A 22,099-nucleotide genomic window follows, 5' to 3' on the forward strand; every position below is an offset into this window, starting at 1 on the left:
TGGAGCATAGCATTCTGCTTCAGATTATTTTGAGGCCTTATACATATGTTGTATATGAAATATTAGATGAAATTAGATTAAAATCTCAAAACCAATCAGAATCTGTCAGGCTATCAAAATTAAGTCTTTGGGCACTGAAAATACACATTTTTAAGAGAGATGCATAACATTTAGAGGCATGATTTTGACAAGGATCTCAAATTCCGAGCGTTTTTTCACAAAGCTTGTCCAGACTTTTGAATCTTTGCTTTGTTGTCATTTCAGACCTTCTGAAAGCTCCCAACTTTCCTTGCTAGACTGACGGCAAGCAAATATTCCCAGTCCTTCCTTAGTTTTTCCCTAGCACTCCAAAATTGGCTGCATATTTTCCATTTGTTCTGTTAAAATAATTTTAGAAATGCTTTTCATCCTAACTTTACCCAGGGCTTCAGTTCTGTGTTCTCACAGCTCCTATTTTACTCTCTTTCCCTCAATGCATTTTGCCTTAATACTCAATATTGTACCAGCTCTAGAGAGAATGAGCTCATGATTGGGAGTGAATGAAGTAGACTTTCAAAATTATATGACATACAAAATTGTATAAAAATATATTGAATGATTTATTTAGGAATGTGAGTACATTATACCAGTAATCTAATTTCCAGTATCTTCCTAAGCAGATTTCAAAACCATTTTTTGATTTCTTTGGGTTTTGAATTGCTGCTAAAATAATGAAAATGGATGGAGCTGATGGTGAATCATCATGACAATATTTGCTATCAGCGGGGATTTTTGTCGGAGTGTTTTAATCAGGAACAGGGTCCCAATGGCACTGGCCCACTTAGACCTGCAGATACAAAAGAAATATATTCTTGCTGTTTCCTTTATTTGTGCTGGTGCTGCAACAGCTTAAATTAAAGCTTGTATTAAAAGTAATAAATGAATCTATTTCAAAGCTCTGTGGTTAGATGGTAGGCAGGCTGAGAGCTTGCTTGGGTTTTTCTGCAGCCTGTGGGCTCTTGCACCTCAGGGGGAAGAAGGCACAGGGACTCCCTTTAGGCACCTTATTGTGGTGTGTCAGCACTCAGGAGAGTTACCTCCCACCCAACCAAACACAAAATAGTTATCAGGAAGGGGTAGGTGCTTCCAGACAACCTTTTAGAGAATTTGTGTTAAACAGTAATTAGTTACCCTTCTTTGCCCTACATAGACATGCAGCTCTCTCTTCAGGGAGCCTGGGGAGCCCATGTTACACATGCAAATTAAGCAATGTGGATAATTCTGTGAAATGAAAGTCCATGGAAAACTTGTTTTTTAAGGAAGAGCTAAGCCTTACTTTGCACATCAGTATCAAAAGTTTTGTGGATGTAGCTCAGACCAGACTTTAGAAGAAAGAAACCAAACAAAACCAAAGCAAGTGCAGAATCAGAAAAAATATTAAATGATTATTTCTTACACCAAAAATCAACTAAGGTCTGGTAAGTGGGATTCTATTCTCAAGCCTTCCTCCTGCCTGTGGAGACTCCAATACTGATGGCACTAGGCATTAGATGACTTGGCAGCCTGTGGTCAGCCCCACAGGTATATAACCTCCCTATTCTGAGGAGGTTGGGTCAATTCAAAATTTGTTGGTTGGAACTGTCATTAATTATGTTTGCAAAAGGAATTGCAGTTGGCAATATAAGCAAAATAAGCACCATCTGTCATGGAAGTCATAATGCAGGAATTTTTTTCTCAGCTTGTATATGCCAGTGGCACAACTAATTGCACAGTAACTAGTACTACTTATCATTTAATATACGGAGCATGACCAGAAGACATACTAATGTATGACATCTCTTTTTTTTTTTTTTCCCCAGGATGATTTTCTGTATAGTGTCTCTGTTTTAAGTGGAATCCTTTGCACTGTCTTGGCAGTAATCAAATTTATGCTGGGAAAGGTCCTTACAAGCAGAGCACTGATAACCGACGGTGAGTGTGACATTGATCCTGCTGCATTTATAGACTCTTCCAGGGAATGTTGTAGACACAGAGGATATGAGTGACCCTTGCACAGTGACAGCTGTGAAAGTGCATTGGAATAAGGCAGCCACTGGGAAATGGAAAGAAACACCCTGAAACCCTAGAACAATCTGTGGTACCACGAGACTCTTGCATAGATTTTTCAGCTGAAATGAGTATGTTTGGTGGAAGCCAAGCAGAGAATGTGTGGATAGTAATAGTAATGATATTACTGATAGAGAATTAGGGGTAGAGCAGGTAACAAAGTAGGTGTGTATAAGTCAGAGGTTAGACTACAGCAGGGGGACATGACACCAATTTACTGAGTTTTGTTAAAGTCACCTCTGTCCTCTCTGCCTTGTGAACAACACAATCCTGACAGTTTAAACAAAGGAAAGTCTGTTGCAGAAACGCCACCTGCTTTGAGCAGGGATCACCACCATCATTCAGACATACCCCCAGAGATGTAATTTGTCACCATAGACACATGGCAGGTGCCCTGCTCACTGCCCTGCCCTCCTCTGGTCCCGCAGTGGTTTGGCACAGGGTGAATCTCATCCACTCTATCCGAACACCTCACTGTGCTGGCTCAGGTGTGTAGCACCTGACTCTTTCTGGTTTTAAAAGTATGTTTAAAGGCATGTCTTAAAGCTTGGTCTAGGTATATCTCTTACTGACAGAGCTCAAGCTTGTGAATCCTTGGAAAGCCTCGGGGATCTGCCCTGCAAATGAGTAAGGCCATAGTGATGGCAGAGGTTTCACAGCACCCTATGAATCTCTCCCAGTTTGTATCTGCGAGCACAGGGCAGTTTGAAATACTTTGTAAACAGATGTGGTAGGGTGTTAATGATTCATAGATAATGGCACATAAATTAGTCTGCTAAAGTTTTCACTTTAAGAAAATTCAATTTTCAGCTTACTCTGGGGATACATACAATTGCTTTATTTTAAGTATGTTAAAACATGCTTTATTTTTTCCTTGGTGATGTGTGATAGCATGTATTATGAGTATTTATATCATCCTACTTACATAAATTCTTCACAAGCATTTATATTTTAAATATAAAAGAAGCAAAAAAGGAACCAGCACAGCAGTGCAGGGGTTACAACTAGAGCTGCTGCCTCCTTGCATTTGAGACTCTCTCCCAACAGACCTGCAGTTCAGAGTTCTTGTTTTTTCCTATGGACTCTGCCACCCTAGGCATTTTTGAAACAAAAATATCTCCAACCTGCAAAAAGGTTTCTGGAAAGGATCCTGGGAACCATGGCCCAGTGAGTCTGACTTCCTTCCCTGTCAGAGTGTAAGTGGGACACATTGACCGTTTCAGAACTGTGTCTAGGCAGGCAAATTATTAACCCTCCCTTTAGAAAGGAATGCACCTTAGTTTTGAAACAGAACAGTTTATTCAGACAAAATATTAGCTGAAAATTCCTAAATAACTCCAGCTCTGAATTGTTCTCCTGTATGACACAGAAATCGCTTCCCCCATAATTACATCCTCATGCTAATGATATTGCTTCTGAGCTGGAGATTGCTTATTCTTTGACTAAAAAAATTAGGGGAAAAAAGTATACAATTACCTCAGTCTGGTTTTTATCTCCCTTGTCTCCTTCAGGACTACTTTAGAAATGTAGGAGGCTGATTTTACCTTGTGTGGTTAAATATCTTCTTTCACAAGACATATTTACATATATATTTGATTTATTAACAATCAGGAAGAGACAATGTGATTCAGCAGCTGAGATAGATTTAGCACTCCCTTGCATATCTTTTTTTAGTGTTTTCTGTTTCCTGCTAATTTACCTCCTGTGATCCCTGGCTCTGGACCAACAAACTGTTTTGAGTAACAAGAGCATACATTTTTCTTCCTGAAAAATAGGTTTGTTTTCAGAACAGCAAATTCTCTCTCATACATCTATTAAAAATTTTTGTTAAGAATAATTTTGTTTTAGAGCAGGGCTTGACAACAGTACCTCTTTTAAGCCTAAATGTAATGAGGCAAAAGGTTATTTGTACAATTTGTTTATAGCAAAAGAGCATGGCCTCTTGGATAATAAAAACAGCCATTTCCTGCCTTGAATTTTGTAACATCTCAGAGGACAACTGCAGATATGTGACAGTTGGGTGATGTCAGCCAGCTTTCCTGTAGGTTTTAGATACCTGTTTCCCACCCAGATTTAGCCACCTGTTTTTTCCTGTGCTGGCCTTATGCACAGAACAGTGTCTGCATTAATACCTCCAGCCATTACATGATTTCCTGCCATGCCAGCAAAGAAGGATTTGACTGAATGACAGTCAGGAAGAGAAAATAATTTCCTTTGCAAGTAGCTTTTATATAATTTGGAACCATTAACCAATAAAGGCAAGAAAATGTATTATTCTCTAGCATATCATGCTGATGGATTCTGACTTAAGCTGGAGCAGGGGAAGTAACACTGGTTTAAATTTCTAGTTAATTAATTTATATTTAATATTCTTTATATAGTCTTTATATATATATATATACACATTATATATATTTCATCAGCATGCAATAGCAGTATATGTTAATAAATAGGCAAGGACTGGAACTGAGAGGTCTGGATCAAAGGAGACACTCAGGAACAAGTGTCATATGTGTCCTTGTTGGCAGTCATGGGAAATCGGAAAAAACCTGGGTAAGTGCTATAAGCAGCAGCTGACTACAGCTGACTCACCAAGCAATATAGAACGTTTCAAGTTTGATTTTTCACTTGTTAACTAGGTTAAATAGTATATGGCTCTACCAAATGAATGCATTATCAGTGACATTTTTTTTGTAGACAACAGTGATGTCTTCTGGATTATTGAGGGGGAAAAAATATCAGGAAGAGTTTGGGTTTAAAAAAGGAATGACTTATAAATATAGTGACTTATAAAACCCCCAAATCAATAACCAACCAAACAGGAGTTGAATAAAAAAGGGCATTAATTATTTCAAAATCTCTGGGAGAATTTTTAAGGGACAAAGAAAAAGGATTAATAAAAGAAAGCGGAATCTAAAAGGATGTTCATAAAAATTGTAAATAATAGATAAGAAGCTGCTGTGATATGTCCAAAGCATAAATGTAAAATGTTACTAGAATTATCCTGTATGTCTTCAGCAACGTATACAGCTCTAAGCTAGTGTGCCAAACACATAAATAAATATATGGAATGGGGTAAAAAGCTTCAAGAGAAGGTCTTTGAAAAGTTACTTGAAAAACTATTTTCCTTTTCATAAGCTCTTTGGGTTCTTCCTTTAATTAGTTTTTTTTGCCTTCTAGGTTTCAACTCTCTTGTAGGTGGAATAATGGGATTTTCCATCCTTCTTAGTGCAGAAGTGTTTAAACACAATTCTTCTGTCTGGTACCTGGATGGCAGTATAGGAGTGTTAATTGGACTTACAATATCTGCCTATGGAATCAAGTGAGTATCTCCTGGGAGCAGGTAGTGCAGTGTGTGCAGCAGATGGGCTGTCTGTGGGAGGTAGCCATAGCTCTGAAAGGCTTATATAACTCCAGTGAAATCAGTCCCTGGAATTTATTAGATGAGCTGCCAATGCTGAAGCAGAGTGTGTGGAAATGGTTATAAAAGATTGTGTTCTCACATCAGCTGGAAAGCAGCCAGGACTTAAAAAGAAACTGGAGTAACTTTAGAAGACTTTTGGATACCTGAATTGGAAAAACAAGTTTTTAAATATTTGAAATATAACCACAAATCTTGGATAAAATCAGTCCCCATTGCTTTTATGGCACATTTCTAAGCACTGCTTTTCCAAAGACAGTCTGGATTAAAGGAAAGGTGCCCAAGTTTAAAGAAGGATCTTGCTATTGATTTCTGTCCTAGCCCCCTACCTTATACAACTTCCAAACAGAAGGTTGCTGGTCGTGTTTCAAATGTTGTTTCTCTTGAATTTTAAGATGTTTTCTTGATTCATGGCACCAGAAACAAAATAAAAAAATCAATGAAGCTCTGCCATGCGCTTCATTGCTGCCACAATTTCTCTTGACTGCATGGAATCTCACATGAGTTTTGCGCTTTATCCCCTTTTCTGCCATTAAGAGAAAGGGGGAGATGGAGCATCTTAGTTGGAAGCAGACCTTGGCCAGGCTGCAGCCAGCTCTCAGCTGGAAGCTGTGTGGGGTTTTTTAAACTTGGAAAATTAAATTAACATTTTAATGGGGAACACCATTCTTGAATAAGTCACTATAATCACTATTTCCAGTGTAAAACCAACTGTTCCGGAAAACTGTAGAGGCTGTTACTGCATCCGAGTTCTTCTTTATTCAAAAATTAATAAGTGAAGAGAACACCCCAGTCCCAGGGCTCTGCTGTGTCTCTGCACCCACACTCTGTGTTTCCCCTGCAGGCTGCTCATCGACATGGTGCCCCGGGTGAGGCAAACGCGCCACTACGAGATGTTTGAGTGAAGGTCCCGCCCTCTCCTCTGTAAGGACTGTAAAACTACAGCGTCCTATGTTTTGGCAAGTGGTGCCAATGGTATTTTACTGAATATGCAGTTTGTTTCCCGTGGTCTGTTTTTGTTGAAGTTTGTTTTAATGGGAAATCTCTCTGTAAATCTGGCATATGTGCACACTGCTTGCAGTTCTGCCAAACAGCAGCGTCTTTTTATTTCCAGTATGCTATTGATTCCTGTGACAATAGAAAACATGCAGTTTGCAGTTTGAACCCAGCTGCCATGTTGTATATTCCAGAGTGAAAGTGTTCTTAATGGTGTGGTAAGCCTGTGGGTAAAGAAGTGCCAGTTTCAGGTTTGGAGTTTGTTTTCCCCCCCCCCCCCCAGCCTGTATTTTCCCAGACACATGCTGTAACAGGAGTACAATCCTTGCTAACCTCTTCGACTAAGACTATCTTACATAGAGTCTGGACACCAAGAGCTGTGTTGCTTAAAACACTTAAGTAGCTACTTCCCCCCTCCCCTTGAAATAGACACCCAGAAAGAGCAGGCACAGCCCTTTCTGTGATCAGAGAGAAAACTGCATTTTAATCCCAAATTAACCGAAACTATACCTCTTCAATTTAAATTCTATTTTTTCTTAACAAGACACTGTTCATAGCTTTGCATGGACCAAACAAGCACACACAGTATTACTGTACAGACCAAAGCCAAAAAGTCATGCAGGGAAGAGGAGCTGCTCAAGGAATGGGATTTTTCATCTCCTACTATACCATATGCAGCTGTACCAGCGTGTGTGACGTTGTGGTTGCTCTGTAGTCTGACGACGGCACAGCAGTGGCTCAATCTTGTGGTGAGATACAGATCTATTTATTAGATTTAGATTGTCCTGTAAAGTGTTGCTCACCTTCCATCACACATCTTATATATTACTTAATAAGTTAAATGATCAAAGAATCTTGATGTATAATCAATAAAAAAACTGGTATCTATTTTATACAGTATCTGTAAGTAACATTTGAAAACTATTTCCAGAATGTATCATAGAAAAAGTCTTCCTGTATAGCAGCCTATTAAACTGGATTCTCTGGCTATAGCCATTTTCTCATTATTCTATATATTCCAGGTTGGATTTCACAACAGAGAACCAGTATTGTTGCTTCTGTTTATCACAGATGAATAAGAAATAGATAGTCCACTGTAGATTTTGAAATAAGACCACAGTAAGTAGAAATGCCCATTTCTACTACACAACAATAGACTACAGAAACTAGAGTAGGTGTACAATAGAACTGATCAGTGATTGATGTACAGTGGAGACACTGAGTTTTTCACTGGTGTGATGCTAAAACTGTATTTCCCATTATATGTCACTCAGCCAGATCCTTAAGGATCTCTAATAAAAGCCAACTCCAAATGATATGTGAAGGAAGAGACCACCCAGTTGTTTCACTAATCTGACAGTGCCCATATGAAGGGCACAATATTGAAAAGATGACACTCCTTGATACAGAATTCTTTATGGCAAAGTGGAATTTGTTCTGCTGCTATGGTTTGTTTTCATGTATTTTGGGTCAATTAAGTTTGTACAAGTATTTGTACACAAACTTTCTGATATTGTTGCCCTCAGTGCTGCTGCTGTGTGTGCCTTGCTGTCACAGGATGGTGTTAGAGCTCGATGTGTCACTCAGCAGTAAGATGACAAAGGAGCTACTTCATAAGAGCATTTAGCAAGGACTCCAGGAGGACTGGAAAGTGTAGGAGTGCCCACTGTCCTCATCACAGGTGGACTTTTAAATGTCAAATGCCACCCCAAGACCTTTCTTCCTGCACCAGCCCCTAACTTGTTATACTTTATCTTAGTTCTGATATTTTCCCAGTATATTTCTTCTTCTCTCTCACATAGTTCCATGCAATGAGCTGTGGAACAGGTGTTTCCTCACTAACAGCTTTTGTCAGGCACCTTCAGCCTCAGAATCCCAGACCCAGAGCCTGAACCTAGTTATATTAGACATTGCATGGGTTTGCTGGTTTTTATTTGCACTGTTTACACTTTTCCACCTCTCTGAGGGCTTTATTCCTTCTCCAGCCCCACTGCTAGTTGTGGGACTGACACTTGGGAACTACTGGAAGTGCTGCTCCACAAGGCCACACAGTCCAGCACCAAGTGATTCTGCAGGCAAGTGAGCAGGAGGTTACGTGGTTGTGGCAAGATACTGAGCTCCCGATATGACCTCTGCCACACCAAAGTTCTGAACCACTGAAAGTATGTAGGACACTCAAACCAACACCCAGGTCAAACACTGAATAATTCTGCTAAAATGCCAAGTGTAAACAGGAGCACAGAGCTACACAGACGTGCTTGTGCATGAAAGAAAGCTAAACACAGGCTAAATGAAGTTTCACACTTCCTTCTAGAACTCTGGAATGCTCTGAGGACGTTTGTAAGGACAGACTCCAGCTGTGTAGCCTTTGAAAAGGTGTGGTTAAACAAGTTAATCATACTTTTTCTTATCAGATTAATTTAAACCAATTGCAGAAACTTTTCAGTTACCACAGCTGTTTCAAAGCATTTCTGACATTAGCAGGTAAATACCAGAAAATAACTGAAATACTTGTGATAATTGAAAAAGGGCCAGGAAATACAGATTCTAAGAAATGAAAGCAAATGCATGCTGATGAAGCCAGCTCTCATTGTGGAGACTTTGTATGGAATGTGACAATAGCAGAGAGAATAACTGCTCATCCGTCTACTGCGACACTGCTCTAACCAGCCACCCTCAGAGGTAACAGCTTCTATATGAGTTTTCTTTATTATATGTCTGTGCCAGTTGATTTTTCCAACTATGAGATAACAAGTGTGTTTCCAGCTAGGCTAAGTGAAAGTGGACTTTTCAAAAGCTGAAACAGCTCAAAAGCACTCGGACTAATTACCTGAAACTTGGCACTGGTCAACATAATAACCTGGTTGGTGATCACAGCAGCTCCTCAGCAATGCCACGGCCTCTTTGTTGTGGCCAGGACACAAGGAAGAAGCCTCAGTATTCACACAAGGATCAGTGGCTGCAAACTGACACTTATTAAAGTCTGGCCAAGCCCAGAATTGCAAATTAATCCCTGAAAGTCACTGTGACACTGAGAAGATACTTTGAATTTGGCCATATTGTTCAGTGGAGCTATCAAAAACTCTGTCAGGATTACACCAGCTGCGATCTTGAATCCCAAGCCATGACCTAAACCTACCAGGTAGGCATGGGGAATGATAATGTTCCACTTATAGCTAAAAGCCAGATTTTTCTACACCCTGATTGTCACTAAAAAAATCACCACACTAACATCTGCTGCTGATTTATGCCATTTCACTTCTAGCAATAATAGGGAGACCATAAATAACCATCACCCAACCATCGTGGAAAAACAGAGCCTCAAAAGAAGCTCCTTGCTGAAGATGATATTCCAGGATAGACTTGAAGCAAAGACCCCACACAAGAAGCTTCTCAAAAATCGGCAAATTCAGCTCTAGGTACACCTGCATCTTGGACTGTACCCCAGAGGTGCTCACCATTAATAACACAATTTGTGTTCCTGCAATCTCAGCTGCCTGGGAAAAATTGCAGGCATTTCTGGTATTCTTTTTTGTAGGCAAGCTCATGGGACACCAGGTCACTGGACAAGGATTAATAAAATAGTTTGGGTTGTAAGGGACCTTTAAAGCTCATCTAGCCCAAGGCCACCTAGTCCATCTGTTAAGCCTCAATAATACATAAAGTGGGAATGTTTGTTCCCAACCTTACAACGCATTTTTCCTAGGCAAAGAGCTAAAGAAGTGCTGAAGCTACTTGACCAGATTATCCTGGGGTGCGCAGGCTCATGTAGTGTAGATGACTCACCCGGGCTTTGCACACAGGAAGGTGTTTGGCTGTGCTTGCAGCACCTGCCATTTCTCACCATGCCAGTCCATGCTGGGTGTGCTGCCACTGCGAGGTGCTGTGACAGAGCCCATCACTGCGCCTCTGGCTGTGCTTATCCAGGACTAGTAAGGACACAGGAGGAGCACACAAAAACACATTCCTGTGGCCTGGCATGTGGGGCCAGGTTACGCAACGTGGGAGAGCACAATCAAAGCAAGTAACAGACAAGCCAGGGATATTTCCCTCTCCTGTTCCCCCCACGTTTGGGAGCTGCTGTTTTCCTTTCAGCCACAGGATTGGTATTGGAGGCAGCACCGAACAGTTCCTGAATTTTCCCTGCTCAGTGGGATCAGTTGCCCACTGTGGTGAGCACAGCTGCTCCAGCAGCTCCAGCCCACTCACCTCGAGCTGCGGGAGCAGAGGAGGAGGAGCCCAGTGTGCAGGTCCCACCGGGACTGAGACCAGCACCAACATTCAGCAGCAGGGGGGCTGAAAGTGCATTTTCTTCCAAGCTAGTTTGGCAAGTAACTAGGACACATCCCATTTTGTCACCTAACACTGCTGCCACCAAACCCAGAACCCTTCTGGACCTGCCTCTTATTGACACAGGCCAGAGAGGATTATTGTCACCTGTCACCTCACCACAGAGCAGGGAATGGAGTAAAGGCAACATAAACTGGCCAAGTGACAAGCAATGCCAACCTCCTTTTACTAGGCAGACCAATGAAGCAGAATCCAAGCCTGCAGCACAGCCTTGGGCTGATCACATAGATTACAGCCTCCTATGGAGGTGGGAAGGAAATTAAAGCCAAGAGGGAGCTCCAGTGATTTGGCAGCTTCATTTCCAAGATCTGCTGTACCCATTACTTATATTGCAAGCACCAGCTGTTACCTGCTGAGCCACCAAAGGCTCACACCTCAGTATGTTTTCTTTAGGGGTTGTTATTACTGCTTCAGCATTTTTGTCCAGCGCTGGTTTGCTTTGAAGTTTCCCTCCTCACAAAGGTGCAGGAGGCAGATGCCTTCAGCCAGGCAATGCTTCTCTGAGGTACTGCAGGAGCAAAGACTCCTGAGCCAAGGCCCCAAAAAGCAGGACACACAGTGAGACTGAACAGATGGAGTCTGGTGCAAACAGTATCCAGGGTTTCTGGCAACAAAGATTTACTACCTGGATTTTAGATAAATGCAACGTCCATAATCAGTAAAATAAAGTGTGCAAGTCTTGAGCATAAACACAAATACAGGGGAGTGCGAGGCAGCAAACTGGGTGCTCCAGCTCTCCAGCAATTGCACACTGAGGGGAAGTGTGTTGAGAGCAGCACAAAGTCCCAACAAAACGTTTCCATCTGTGGATTCTCTACCAGCTGGAGTTTGACTAAACCCAGTCTAACTGTGTGAGAGTTGAAGTATTCAGTATTTAAGCTCCCCTCAATGATCTTTCCAGTACAGCTGCATGGCGTGTGTATTTTTTATTCCAAGTTCCAATTTTCATGATTTTTTTTTTCCATTATGTGACTGCAACACAGCCCACATCTGACTCTAGCTGCTCACCATTTTACAGATGTCTCTTTAGAATGTCAAAGCTGAACAATAATTAGGGGAATGAAACAGGAAGGAAAACATTTCCAAAAATAACCAGAACAAGAGACTGAATGAAGTGTCCTCCACTAATTCATTTTGATGGTAGCAAACTTTTGGGAATTGTGGTATGTTGAATAGCAACACAGAAACAACAACATTTTTACCCATTTTCATCCAAGGTGAAGTATGCCAAGGAAATATCCATAAAAAGGGGTGGCTGGTGAAGGATATTCACATACTTCACCTCACTGAAAAAGCCATAAAAGGCTCTTGCAGCAGCACCACACAGCAGAAAACCACCATCTGTAGCCACAATGCACTGAACTCCCTAACTCTGGCCAATGAATAGACTGGACAACTGAATATCCAAACCCAAGTCACAAACCCTCTCCCAGCCTGCAGGCATTTCAGTTTGACATTTTTATTTATGCTATTGCTCACCAGTGTGTGTGTCATTAATTGGACAGGGACAATGCAAAGGATCTCAAGCTGATAGTTACTGACTTCTGTACTTGTGATTCTACATTAATCCATTATGTGTGGCCACATTAAAAAAAAAACAAACAAACCACAGCATAGAACAAGTTTGGAATAAGGTAACACTGGGAAAAAAGTGAGTAGTTGCTTCTCTCCAATGTATTTTTAATTTTAAAGTCTATAGCAACTATGCTACAAATGAACACTTAAACAGATGAAGAGCTGGTCTTCATTCGGGGTTTTTTGGTTGGGCGGTTGGGTTTTTTTACTATTCTTTTTTCTCCTGCACATTGTCCTGCATTAATTGTTCTATTGCTCTTGGACACCTCCACCGAAACCTCTCAGCATTCCCAGCAGCTGACGACAGAGAGCCCTTCCCCCAGTCTTGGCTGGGCTCACAAAACCTGAGAAGGGCACAATGAGCCTGTGAGCAGAGTGGGTGCCACAGAAATACAGCGACAGCTCCCTCTGAGCAGTGTCACTCTGGGGACATTTATCCTGGATATCTTTTTTCATGTACATATTTACAACCGCCAAGGTAATTTCACGTGGCACCTATTGAGTGCAGACTACACACTCCAGTCCTCCAAATCATGTTATTCCCACCTCTCTGATGATTTTGGCAGACTTTCCAGGGCTCCTCACCAGCTGTTGGAATCTCACCCCAGCCCAGGAGCGATGCTGAAGCAACGCAGGCATGTGGGCCAAAGCTTCAGGCTTCATCCCTTTTTCCACATGCAAATGTTCCATAAGCTTCTGGGTGCTTTGCATATACACTTGGATCTTCATTATTGTATCACTGTGTAACGTTACTTTTGAACTCCCATAGTGTATTACACCAGTAAGTCTTGCAGGTCTGTGCAATTCCAAAGTCTTCCTTGTGTGCTGTAAATTTATAGGAAACCATGAATTCCTAACTACTGCTGTGGCAAAACTGCCTTCCCTAAAGGAGGCTTGATGTAATCCATTATCCAGCTCAGGTTTAAAACAAAACAAAGCAACCAGGTAATTACTCACCTGTTGTTCCTGTGGGTAAGATGTGTGTGGGAGCTCTGCAGAGGTGGGGCAGCAACAGAAATGCCCAGCTGCAGAGTTGGAAGAGAAGCCACACAAATGCAATTTGGGATAAAAGGCAGTTCATGGAGTTCCCATTTAAGCACAAAGCAATCATAAATCCAAATCACACAAGAAAAAAGTTTATTGAAAAATAAATTCTCCCTAGTTTTTTTTCTACAACAGTGAAAACAAAGCATTTTTCTATGCCATTAAAGTACAGACATTTACTGTTCTAAAAAAAAAAAAAAGAAAAAAAAATCTCATCCTATTGAACCCCAGTGACTTGGCAGTATCTGAACCACTGCGTTCTGTTCTGTTTGAATCCAGCTGCTTGAACAGAATATAGTGGAACACAACCATTGAAATAAAACAAAGGATCAACCTGTTAGGGGAGAATTCAAACCAAACACCCCATAGCACCAGCCTGACCCTGAAGTTCTCATGTACATTTAAAACCCCTCATTGACTCCAAATTATTGTCTGCAAAAAGCAGTATTTGTTAATTTACAGTGCTAAAAGGCTTATTCAGACACTGACCCCCTTCACCAGTGGAGAGGGAGACTCCTCCAGGAAATGATGCAGATCAGAACCCAAAGAGCTGCCCAAAATTGCCCTCTGGAGGATCTTCCCTCAGCAGTCAGCCCAGCAAGCTCAGGGGGATCAACTTCCCCAAGCCCAAATTAGCTTTGTAAAGATTCCCTTATAGTTTTCTTTCACCTCTCTTAGAATCTTCAGGGTACCTTTCCTCATAAAACTTACTCATTTTTCCTTTGGTAAAAACTGCCATTTCCTCCTCCTCTGCTGCATTCCTTGCAAAAAAAACAAATAAACCCATGACATCTTAGAAATGGTTTTCACTGTCACTGTACTGCAACAGACCTGTTAATGAACATAACAAATTAATTCTGGGTATAACCCTATTAAAATTAACTGCCCTCAGACAGCAATTTAACTTGATTTATCGTGTACCTATTTGATACTTCAAACTACTCTGCAGCTGCTGGAATCGGAGCCAGGCTGCGTCGCATGCGCTTTGCCGAGTGCCTGGATGGCTCCAGGAAACACTAGGGCGTTATTTACATGCTCTCCTTAAAGCCAAAGATTTCGGGGGCTCCTGCAGGATGCAGGCACTGATCCAGGGCTGGTATTTGCAGTGACAGCTCAGCTCAGACAGACGTGTTCTCTTGCGCAAGAAGCAGCCGCGCGTTTTGGTGGCTGTGAGATGTGGGGACAGCGGGGTCCTCAGTGCTCCAGTCCTGCGGGCCCTTACATGAGGTGACAAATTCCGGCCCCATGCACAGCCCACCTAAGTAAATGGCACCTGCACTGATCTTGCCAGCAGAGAGAAGGGTTTCACTCACTTGAATACAACTAATGCTTTTTAATGCAGTTTCTGTGTTGAAGGTGGAGTTATTACTGCTTCTATCAAAACTTTGAGGATCTGGTTCTATTTCCCATTTAATAAACAGGTGGCTTAATGCTGTTGAGAGAGGTCTGCTGTATGTTCATAATTAATGGATATGAAAAGGATTACACCTACAAAAATGGGTGAGTCCCAATGTGCAAGGCACATCAGCAATGGTTGCACTCTGTTGCTTTTCCCTGGAAGAAAGAACGTGAATGATGCTGCACATCTGAGGCACTCTGGGGTTCAGCCTCTGGTATTTTCAACACATTCCTACAGTAAACATTTTACACTTGATACATGGAGTTGCTGTTTACACATTCAATTTAAATATAATATTTGGAAATTACAAACTAATTTAAAAAAAACCCTATAGAGTTGCTTAAAAATATGAAGATGAGATTTAAAGTCACTGCCGATAAAATAGTATGTTTTGATGTTACCTTTACAGTAATATTATTAAAGCAAATCTCAATGAAATTGTATCTGTCCCTGGGCTTTTCAGCCTGAATGAAAACATACATCTGTCAGTGCATTATTCTCCTGGACTTTACAGTGATCCCTAAAATGATGGGACCAAAGGAGAACTACAAATGGAAAGAGATCAAAAGTCAGAAGCTGAAGGCATAGCAGCTGTAGGGCAAACACCACAAAGAAACAGCCATGCCAAATGTTAGCACCCCTGGAAAAAGACTGAAATTGGAAACTGATAATTCCTGGTCTCTTTAAAAATAAACAAACAACAAACAGGCCATTCCGCTGACTTCTAACTGCAGCCTGAACAGTGATTTAACCAAATTTTCAACTGACACTTTACTGATAAACTAAATTGATACTTTAATAATCAGTAACATCAACTTAGCCAGAGCTGATATGCTGTGACAGAGAGCAAAACTGGCTGCTGATATGTGTGTAATATACCCTGCAGGTGTTTCGTCTTTATCATGTAAGATACAGTGCTGTATCTTTATTAAAAAGGGAGAGCTGCTTTTTTAATTTTAAGAAATGTTAATGGAGGAGTTGTGCTATCAGTGAAGCAGTGGGAGTCACGAAGTTAATTAGACTTGGATGAGATTGTATCCAGCCTGATTCATCCCATTTAATTTAATTTACTAGCAAAATCTGGTCCTGAAATGCACTATGAGCAAAAGACATACCTGAGAAAGCAATTTGGATTTTGTTTATGTGAAAAGTGCTACAAACTCATAAATCACCTTTGCAATTTAGATGGGCCACTCGTTCCTGAGAGGGGAGGGCATGTCTTCATATCAAGGACAAACTGGAGATGATGACTAGGATTTTAGAGGACAGGAGAACAACATGACTAAGTGAGGAGACATCAGCTCACAACCTGATTGGGGCTGATGATATCAAGAGAAACCTTCAACAAGTCTGAACCTTGGCAATCAGCAAGTTGCAAAAGCTGGCACGAGCAGCTGGGAGCAGAGTGGAGCTGGGAAGACACAGAGTCCTGGCTCTGGCTACAACCCCATTCCAACTGAAACCTGATCAGCAGCTATTTTGCAAAATACTGTTGCAGAAAAGTAGTAGCATTAAAAAGAAAAGACATCTGCAATAAGCTGAATAGCCAGAGTTCCCTCCCCGCTGAGAGCTGTAAATTCAGGTATGATAAAAGGACTGTACTCTCTGGTAGCATCAGGAATCACCCCCTGCACATCCATGCCGAGCCATCTTTATCTGAAAAACCAACACCTCGCAGACTTCAATGTGGATTTTCAATTTTCCTGCTCATCAAATCAGCTGTGGCTGTTTCTGGAGGTTTTCTGTTAGCACTGTCTCCTTGGGGAATGTTAATGGCTTTCCTTTGCTCCCTGGTCATTGAACAGACATCCCGTCCCAGCAGGAGCTCTCATGCCAAATCACAGATACTCAGTAAATTGCATTCTGCTTGCAGAAGCAATGTTTTGCAAGAATAATTATAGTATCTTTTATCTTATTAACCCTTAACAGTTTTAGAATAGACTTCTCCACTACTTAAAAATAATCAAAATTCAAAATTCACACCCCTAAGTTGTAGATTCAGCACTATTTACCTGGAATTAGTGTTCCATTATACTTGTTCAGACAGTGTCCATATTCCAAACACACATCCAAACCCCAAAGAAAGTAAAAAAAAGGCACATAAACATTAAATATTTCTAGAAACATAATCTGATATAAACAAGCAAACACACTGCTGCAACTATAACTTTCAAAAAGAAACACTGAAACTAAGCAAAAAATGCAAAAAGCAACTCTATACATGTGCAAATCAACTTGCATATATGAAATAAATGAGGTTTTTATTGGCATTTTTAAACAGTGTGTATTTACCAACTTTACCTTTCAAAGGCAAGCCTTTTATGTTAATTTTAATAAATATGTAAATGCTTCTCTCAAGTTTTCTAACCCCATAGGAACAAGATTTTTGAAAAAAAACTAGGTCACATACAAAAATACAAAATTTTAAAACAAAGAATGTCTTGATATGAGAGATATGTTTAAAAGCTTGTAAAATGGTTTTGTATTCAGCTTTTGACATTTTTTTTCCCCATCAATCACAGATCAATATATTCATATGCAGTCATGCAAAAACTTGGCTTCTGAGCAAAGGAAGCTGCAAGCTTTACTCTCAGACTGACAACAGCAGCACAGTCCCATCTCTAACGGCCTTGGTTAAGTGCAAGAATTGGACTACACCTTTACTCTTTAATTAGGAAAGAAAATACTTATGGAACCTGGACAGAAGGCTGCCCGCTATCCTGAAATGTGGATATATATTATAGGTTTTTGTAAATTACTCAGACTTTTAAATAGTCCCACATGGATTTGCCTGAGTGCTTATCTGCAGAAGGATTCACTTATCTACCACTGCACGAAGGAACACGCTGTGCGATGGGAGTGCTGAACGGAGTTGAGTGAGCAATGCTTGCAAAGTTTATGCACTTACAGTTCTCACATGATAGTCTCCTTTTACAGAAATTTAGACTGAAGCTGTAGGTCTTGATTCTTTTTTCTTTAAGATTAATGAGTCTTCTCTATAGGTTTCAGTGGAAATCGGATCAGAGACAAGTGACTCTGAAGCCAATTCGGATGTTGTGTCCCTGGCTGAAATGCAAGCGGCATCGGTGCTGCTGTTTCATTTTTGCCAGAATGCAGTAATTCAGTTCAGCAGACTAGAAACAGTGCTACAGCATGGAAAAACAGAGCTTAGAATAAACTCTCCCTGCTGTGGTAAAGGCAAACTTAGCATTGAGCAAAGCACTAGACCAGAAAATCTTATAATAACAAATACCAAACCCCTCCCATCTTTAAAGGTTTAGAGGCAAAATCAAATGCAGTGTGTCATGGGGGCCATACAGCAAGGGGGGAACAAGCAAATATGTATTTACAGCAAAGAATTACACTACAGCAAAACCCACGTGTTTTGCATTCTTCAGGTGCACACACATAAATCTTTGTTTCCGACATAGTTCTGTGATATCTCAGTCCAAACTAAATTCCTGCCTGAAGAACCTCAGGCTGAACTGGCAAAGACAAGTCCTACTATTGCCTTTACTTTTGGCACCAGCTGGAAGTACATACACTTTGATACTCAAACTTTTCTAATTGCACAGATATGCACAGGTATGCAGGGGATATTTCGTATAAATACAGAATTCATTGCTGCGCCTGCTCAGACCCATTTCCAATCATCCTCCCCCAGCTTTGCCAGGGTAGTAAAACCATTGCAAACTTTTGCATTATACATTTGTGCTGACTGAAGCAAATGCTGAGCTCTGGCAACAGGAAGGATTTTCATACTGGTTTGCATTTGTTTTCTTTTCATACAAAAAGTTTGCCTCCCATTAAAGAACCCAGCTGTTCTGTTTCTGAAAAATTACTCTAAAATACAGCAGATTTTCCCACCATGAAACCCAGATCCTGGTGGCCCTGCTGTTCAACAGCTCCCACAGACCTTTTTGGATACTCAACAATTTCCCAGGATTAGGCTCCTGTGTAGTCCAGAGGGATGTTATGGAGTGTTACAGGGTAACACTGTCAGGAGTGCTGAGGCAGGAAACCAGAGGCTTGAAAAGGCTCATTCATTGCTTTTAAATTGAAACTTTAAATGTATATTGGTCTGGAGAATCTATCCGAGGTGAAATAGCATCTGCCTTGCTTGGTCTTTGGTAGGTCACTAGACCCATCAATATTCCCACACAGATAATGAATGCCACTTACAAGAACAATCTGAACCAACCAGATATATCCAAGAAAGGAAAATGTAAAGTATCTATGCTTTTCATGATTACCTGGTGATGCTAGTTAATCCTTATGAAAAAAAGTTTGTCTTGATTTGAGGTTTTTTTCCAGCATGGTGAGAGCATGTCCCAATTACAAACCTGCAGACACTGCAGATTTGCTTCTCACTAATCTTAGCACATAATTTCCTGACTACAAATGGTGCTGTCAAGCACGTCACCTTCTGCTGAAAATAACAAAAATTACCTCTATAAAAAGAAGGCAGTTAAGAAGAGTTAACTTGCTGCTCTAAAAAACTGAACTTTGATTTGAATTCTGAACTCTTGAATTGTTTTTTTTCCCTAAATTTGTAATTGGTGTGCTTGCTAAAAAAAACAAAAAAGAAAAAGGAAACAAACAAGCCCCTAAAACTAGAAAATCAATCAAGGAACCCACGAGACTGATCAAGGCTTTTCTTTGCAGTACTTTGTTTCCTCTCACTTACTCTTCAGAAAAAATTTCTCTTTAAAAACCGAGCTAGTTATGAAGACATTTTACATTTCTACCATACAATAATTATAGTTAGCTTAGTTTAACCTTTCTATGTCATTCAGCAACACTTTAACTACTGGAAGCCGTAGCAAAATGAGGTTCTAACGATAATATTGCTCCAATGATGCCGAATACTTTTTGCTTCACACAGTATTTCTAGTAGACAGACTACAACAGAAGCATGGGCAAATTCCGAGGATTACTCTCTAAATGGGACCAGTAAACTGTGATGAGTCCATTCCAAAAATGGCAGTATGTTTTTGTAGCTTTTTCCACACTGAAGAATGCCACAGACCTCGCAGTTATCCAGTCACCAAGATGTGTCACATGCTGTCAACTGCCTGTTTGCTCATTCGTGACACTCTGTTTAGACTGCTCTGATGCAGCAGCTGTGATGCAGACAATACCTTGTTGTATACAAAGATTCAATAAAAAAAAAACGAAAGGAAAAAAAACAGAACTGGGCCCAAATAACCCAATAATAGGGTACAGACCTCTCTTGTGATTCCAAGTTTTTGTGAAGTAAACCACTTTGTAGCCATTCGAGCTAAAGCTGTACCCAAACCAGTGCACCTAGAATAAAATGTTAGTCCTTCCTCCCTGGCACCCCTCTCCCTCAAGCACACTTTTTTCAATTTTCTACTGGAATGAAGTTGAAATACTTCAGCTAATCATGATGGGGGATGTCCTAACTCATTAAAAAAATAGAAAACACTTCACCCAAACAACAAAACCAGAAATTTGATGGGTCTGGAAATTTTCTACAAACTATTCTGCGCCATCATCTTCAAATCACTGTCGAACGTGAAACTTGTTTCTCTTTGCAAACAGGTGAAGGAGTCTGAAGAGTTACACTGCAAACGTCCTTACAGGAAAAACAGATCAGTGAGCTGTCTATTACGAATCCCTCCTCTCTTAGAAGACAATTCTGCCCAGCAATGATAGCTCTGCCTGCAGCGAAAAACCTGGACAAAAGTGCAGGAAGTAATAAGTAGCTTCTTTCCAAACTACTTACATTTTGTCCCCAACTCAAAGCAGCCCTGCTGCTGCTATAGGCAGTCTTTGCAAAGAGCAACCTGCCCCTTGATATAGTCTCTGCAGGGGCAGATCCTTCTGTGGGTGGGGTGGGATCCAGCACAGCTGAACAGTAGCAGGTCACCTTGGAAAACACAGTGCTTCCTTCTTGCATCAAAAGAGGGGACCAGAATATCATTTGCAGACTCCATGGTGAGACATTCGATGTTATGCCTGAAAAGCAAAGCACATGATCTAAATCACACTGGAGTTTACAGGAGTTTGGTACAGTTTTCATCCTTCCTCGCTAAAAATAAAAGAAAATGCTATATTATATCCTAGATCAAGTACATTTACAATTGCAGCTTTCCAGAACATGACTTTCTTTTCTCCTGGGCAGATTCTCTCTGCAGAGGGCAGTGCAGTCTTTTCAGCTTAACTGAACTTCATCAAAGAAGTTAAAAAGGAAAAAAATGCTTTTGACTATTTCCAAAAACCTAATATTTAAATACACCATGGATTTTTAGCAAGACAAACCCAGAGAATCTAAAATCAGGAGATAATTCCCTCTAATTTCAGCAGGGCTTTCTCCCAGGGAAGCCACACAGTGCCATGCAGCCCTGGGCAGCTCCAGGTGGGTGAGCTGGACTGTGAGGATGAGGGATGCTGCTGGACTACAGTGGGAGCTGGGCAGAGCAGGGTCTGTCACTCCCAGGAACCTGCCAGCAACAGCAAGCTGGAAAATGAAATGAAATGCCATTTTCTGACCACAAAGCTTAAGCAGGAGGGTAGCAATTCCAGCAGAGCCTTGTTTTTCACTTATTCTGGAAACATTGGTAGCTCTCAGCATTTAACAGATTTTTTTTTCCCACAGGACTATGATTTTGTCTAGACAGCTAGAAAAGAAGCCTGACCGGGTTTTTATATGAGCTGCTTCTGAACTCCACTGGAAATTATAACTTTTCAAACAAAATACAAATTGAATTTAGCAAAAAGTGGGGATAGAAAACCTGGAAAGCAGATTCCCTAGCAGCCATTTCTGGGAGCCTAGCTTTGAGAGCTTTGTTTTCATTCTGAAAGGAACACATATTCCCAAAGAGATAGCACTTGAAAGCAACATTCATTTCTTTATTGCATAGCTGGTGAGCTTTATACATCAGCACCGATACCTCTAATGTACAAGGGTTTACAATTCTGTACCCTGGACAATAGTGACAAAAGGTTTGCAGGAAGAGTCATTGCTAATTGCCAATGAATACAGTGTTTCAATGGGGATGTTAAGTGTGACCAGAGAGGCAGATCAAAAAATAAAAGCAAGATTTTTATAGAAGCTATTTTTAAAATAATGGTGCACACACAGAGGAGACAGAGGGGAAAGGCAGAGATGTGAATTTTTGCTTTGGTGCTGTACTCCTCCCTGCAAACACACACTGCATGGAACAGTGCTCTCAGCACAGCAGTCACCACTGCCATGCACTGCC

At 40.9% G+C, this 22,099-nt stretch overlaps 2 protein-coding genes across 2 annotated transcripts in view; one reads left to right on the forward strand and one right to left on the reverse strand.

The window, feature by feature from the left end:
• The window catches only part of TMEM163 (transmembrane protein 163), a 94,386-nt gene extending 86,892 nt beyond the window's left edge, over nt 1-7,494 (forward strand). The window contains exons 6-8 of the mRNA XM_027695923.1: nt 1,839-1,950; nt 5,266-5,407; nt 6,351-7,494. Of these exons, the coding sequence (XP_027551724.1) occupies nt 1,839-1,950; nt 5,266-5,407; nt 6,351-6,411 (315 nt within the window). The 3' untranslated portion in view covers nt 6,412-7,494. The remainder of the gene's footprint in view (nt 1-1,838; nt 1,951-5,265; nt 5,408-6,350) is intronic.
• A 6,047-nt stretch (nt 7,495-13,541) lies between these two features.
• Nucleotides 13,542-22,099, reverse strand: part of MGAT5 (alpha-1,6-mannosylglycoprotein 6-beta-N-acetylglucosaminyltransferase) — a 121,480-nt gene continuing 112,922 nt past the window's right edge. Inside the window, exon 17 of the mRNA XM_027695918.1 lies at nt 13,542-20,852. Within this exon, the coding sequence (XP_027551719.1) occupies nt 20,654-20,852 (199 nt within the window). The 3' untranslated portion in view covers nt 13,542-20,653. The remainder of the gene's footprint in view (nt 20,853-22,099) is intronic.

The sequence above is a fragment of the Neopelma chrysocephalum genome, unplaced genomic scaffold (genome assembly GCF_003984885.1).
Source record: "Neopelma chrysocephalum unplaced genomic scaffold, ASM398488v2 Primary Assembly neopelma1_103b, whole genome shotgun sequence".
In the NCBI taxonomy this organism is placed as follows: Eukaryota; Metazoa; Chordata; class Aves; order Passeriformes; family Pipridae; genus Neopelma; species Neopelma chrysocephalum.